We start from the raw sequence: 2786 nt of genomic DNA, 5'->3' as shown, positions 1-2786 counted from the left end.
GCAGATTTGGGAGTGTCCCAAGCAGCCGACAGGCCATCAGGCAAGAATGTTGGAACCTGACACCCTACCTCAACTTCCCTGAGCCTGGGGAGACACCTGACTGCCTGCCACCCTTGAGGGGTCCAGCACCTCAGCACCTTGAGGGACCAACACCCTTGTTCCTGCTGAACAAGCCCCCACCTCAGGGCTCAGACAGGAGGGAGAGTGGGTAGGGGGACATGGGACCTTGGGAGCTGGCGGCCAGCACCGCAATGGAGCCGACCCACACCAGGGAGGCACAGCCAGGCAGGGCAGGGTCTGGGCCTCCTGGTAGCTCCCTAGAACGTGGGAAGAGGCTTTGGCTGGGACGCAGCTGCAGCCACCTTAAGGGTCCCACTGCCAGCGGCCACCACCAGCTGCAGCCTAAATGGGCAGTGACGGGTATCGATCCCAGCACTCCCATCCAACCTCGGGGCCAGTGGCTTCATACAGGGCCAAACGGGCTGGGGACTGTGCGGGAAAGCTGGCCAGAATTCCTGGGCTCTGTCCAGCCAGCCCTTGCAGCCTCCGCTAAGGCCGGCTCACCTTGCTATGGGCGTAGACCACAGAGCCTAGGAGCTTCCAGGTGCCGCCGCGCCGGTCCATGCGGATCATCCTGAGGATCTGCAGGAAGCGCAGGCTCCGGAGCGCAGACGTGGCAAAGACGTTGCCTTGGGAGCCGGCGGCCAGCACGGCGATGGAGGCAATGAGCACCATGATGTCTGCGGAGAGGGGGAGCTCGAGGCAGCTGTGCGTGGGGGACAGGACCCTCCACCTGGGTTCCAGGAAGATGGACAGATGGACAGGGGTGCATGCAGAGCACCCACCCAGTGTGGAGACTGACTATCATCCACCAGTCCTGCCCTGGGCACAGCTGCCCTGCGCCCCTGCCTTTCAGGCCACATTAACCACGACCTCTGATGCCAAGAGGGCGGAGCATTCTGCAGTCTCTCCTGGCTTCCCCACTCTTTCCAGAGCCTGTGTCCATCCTGCATCCCCACCAGGCCTCACCGATCACGCAGAAGGGCTTCCGGGCGAACTTGAGCCGCCCTCTCCAGCCGCGGTACCGGCAGCAGCAGCCCGCGGCCCAGATCCGCACAAAATACTCCACGCCAAACACCACGATGGTCACAATTTCCTGCAGGGGAAGCCGCAGCTGAGCCACTGCAGGGACTACGGCAGCGGCTGGGGAGGCCTGGCTGAGCTGGTGTCATTAGGGTCCTCCCCGAAGCCTGGGGCAGCCCCAGGGGAGGGCTGGGGTGGGAGGGCTCCTCAGAGGTGCATTCTGGACCGGGGAGGCCCCTCTGTCACTCACAGCGGCACCGAAATTACAGTGGTTGCCATAGCGTCCGCCTCTGGCCCTCATGGGATTGCCGTGAGCATCACAGCCCCCGCCCTACCCGCACCCACGTCTACCGGGGCACACCCACGTCTCCGCGGTGGAGGGCGCCAGGTGGGTCCTCGGGATCTATGAGAACCGATGGTAGGGGCAATGGGGGTTGTCAGGCGCTGTGATGACACAGGGTGGGGACCAGGCCGGGTCAGGCTGGGGCATAACTGGGGGCTGGGGTGTGGGGGAGAGGCAGGTGGGACGCCTTGTCCGAGGCCAGCCCCTCCCCCGCGGGCTCACCAGGATGTAGAGCGCACCCTCCGAGCTCTTCTCGTACTCTTTGATGGTTGAGAACACGGAAAGCACGAGGCAGGAGAAGACCAGCAGGAACCTGGGACCAGGGAGGCGCCGTCAGCCCAGCCGAGGCGGCGAAGGAGCCCGTGAGCCAGGACACAAAACAGAAGCCCAGAGTAGCCCCAGGACCCCTCCCACACTCTCGCCCATGCCCCTCATCTGCCTGGTCAGCCCCAAAACTCAGAGTAAAAGGGGACAGGCCCAGCTTCCTGGACACGTAAGAACCGCAGCCAGACGCCCACTGGCCTCGCGATGCTGGCTGCGTTCCGAAACACCACGCTTCCTCATTCACGTGTCCTTCCTCAGCTCTGAGGCAGAAACTCTTCTGTCTTCCTGTTAATACCGACCTTCACGCACAGCCAGCCCAGAACCCTTGCCTGTGTTCCTGCGGGCGGCCCTTCCTGTGTGACCCGGTGCCCTGGTGGGGGTCCCATCCACAGACTTCCGTGTGCTGGCTGTGCTGTCAGCTCCTGACTAACAGGCATCGGGAGCCATTGTGCAGGCAGCGTGGATGCCAAGGCCCATCCAAAGTGCCACCCAGAGCCCCAGCCAGAGCCCTCAGAGCCCCCAGAGCCCCCAGAGGACCCAGAGCCCCCAGAGGACCCAGAGCACCCTGAGGACCCAGAGGACCCGGAGGACCAGATCCCCCAGAGGACCCAGAGCTCTCTAGAGTCCTCAGAGTCTCCAGAGCCCCCAGAGGACCCAGAGGACCCAGAGGACCCAGAGCCCCCAGAGGACCCAGAGCCCCCAGAGCCCCATCCAGAGCCTCCAGAGCCCCAGCCAGAGCCCCCAGAGCCACCAGAGGACCCAGAGCCCCCAGAGCCCCAGCCAGAGCCCCCAGAGCCCCCAGAGCCCCAGCCAGAGCCCCCAGAGCCCCCAGAGCCCCAGCCAGAGCCCCCAGAGCCCCCAGAGCCCCAGCCAGAGCCCCCAGAGCCCCCAGAGCCCCAGCCAGAGCCCCCAGAGCCCCCAGAGGACCCAGAGCACCCTGAGCATCCAGAGGACCCGCCAGAACAGGCAGGGTGGGTGGGGTGGGGTCTCAGGGAGCAGAGTCCGTGGTGGCTGAGGGCCTGCTCCAGGGCCCCAC

General features: G+C 65.3%; 1 protein-coding gene across 1 annotated transcript in view; it reads right to left on the bottom strand.

Annotated features, from left to right (window-relative positions):
* The window catches only part of KCNQ2 (potassium voltage-gated channel subfamily Q member 2), a 26534-nt gene extending 24682 nt beyond the window's left edge, over positions 1-1852 (bottom strand). The window contains exons 1-4 of the mRNA XM_023748741.1: positions 1824-1852; positions 1649-1739; positions 1030-1156; positions 561-740 (exon numbers count right to left, since the gene is read on the bottom strand). Coding sequence (XP_023604509.1) covers positions 561-740; positions 1030-1156; positions 1649-1739; positions 1824-1852 — 427 coding nt within the window. The remainder of the gene's footprint in view (positions 1-560; positions 741-1029; positions 1157-1648; positions 1740-1823) is intronic.
* Between the last annotated feature and the right edge of the window lie 934 nt (positions 1853-2786).

Source organism: Myotis lucifugus, unplaced genomic scaffold, assembly GCF_000147115.1.
Source record: "Myotis lucifugus unplaced genomic scaffold, Myoluc2.0 scaffold_1753, whole genome shotgun sequence".
Lineage (NCBI taxonomy): Eukaryota > Metazoa > Chordata > Mammalia > Chiroptera > Vespertilionidae > Myotis > Myotis lucifugus.
The sequence above is the reverse complement of the archived record's forward strand: the minus strand, read 5'-3'. Positions and strand labels throughout refer to the sequence as shown.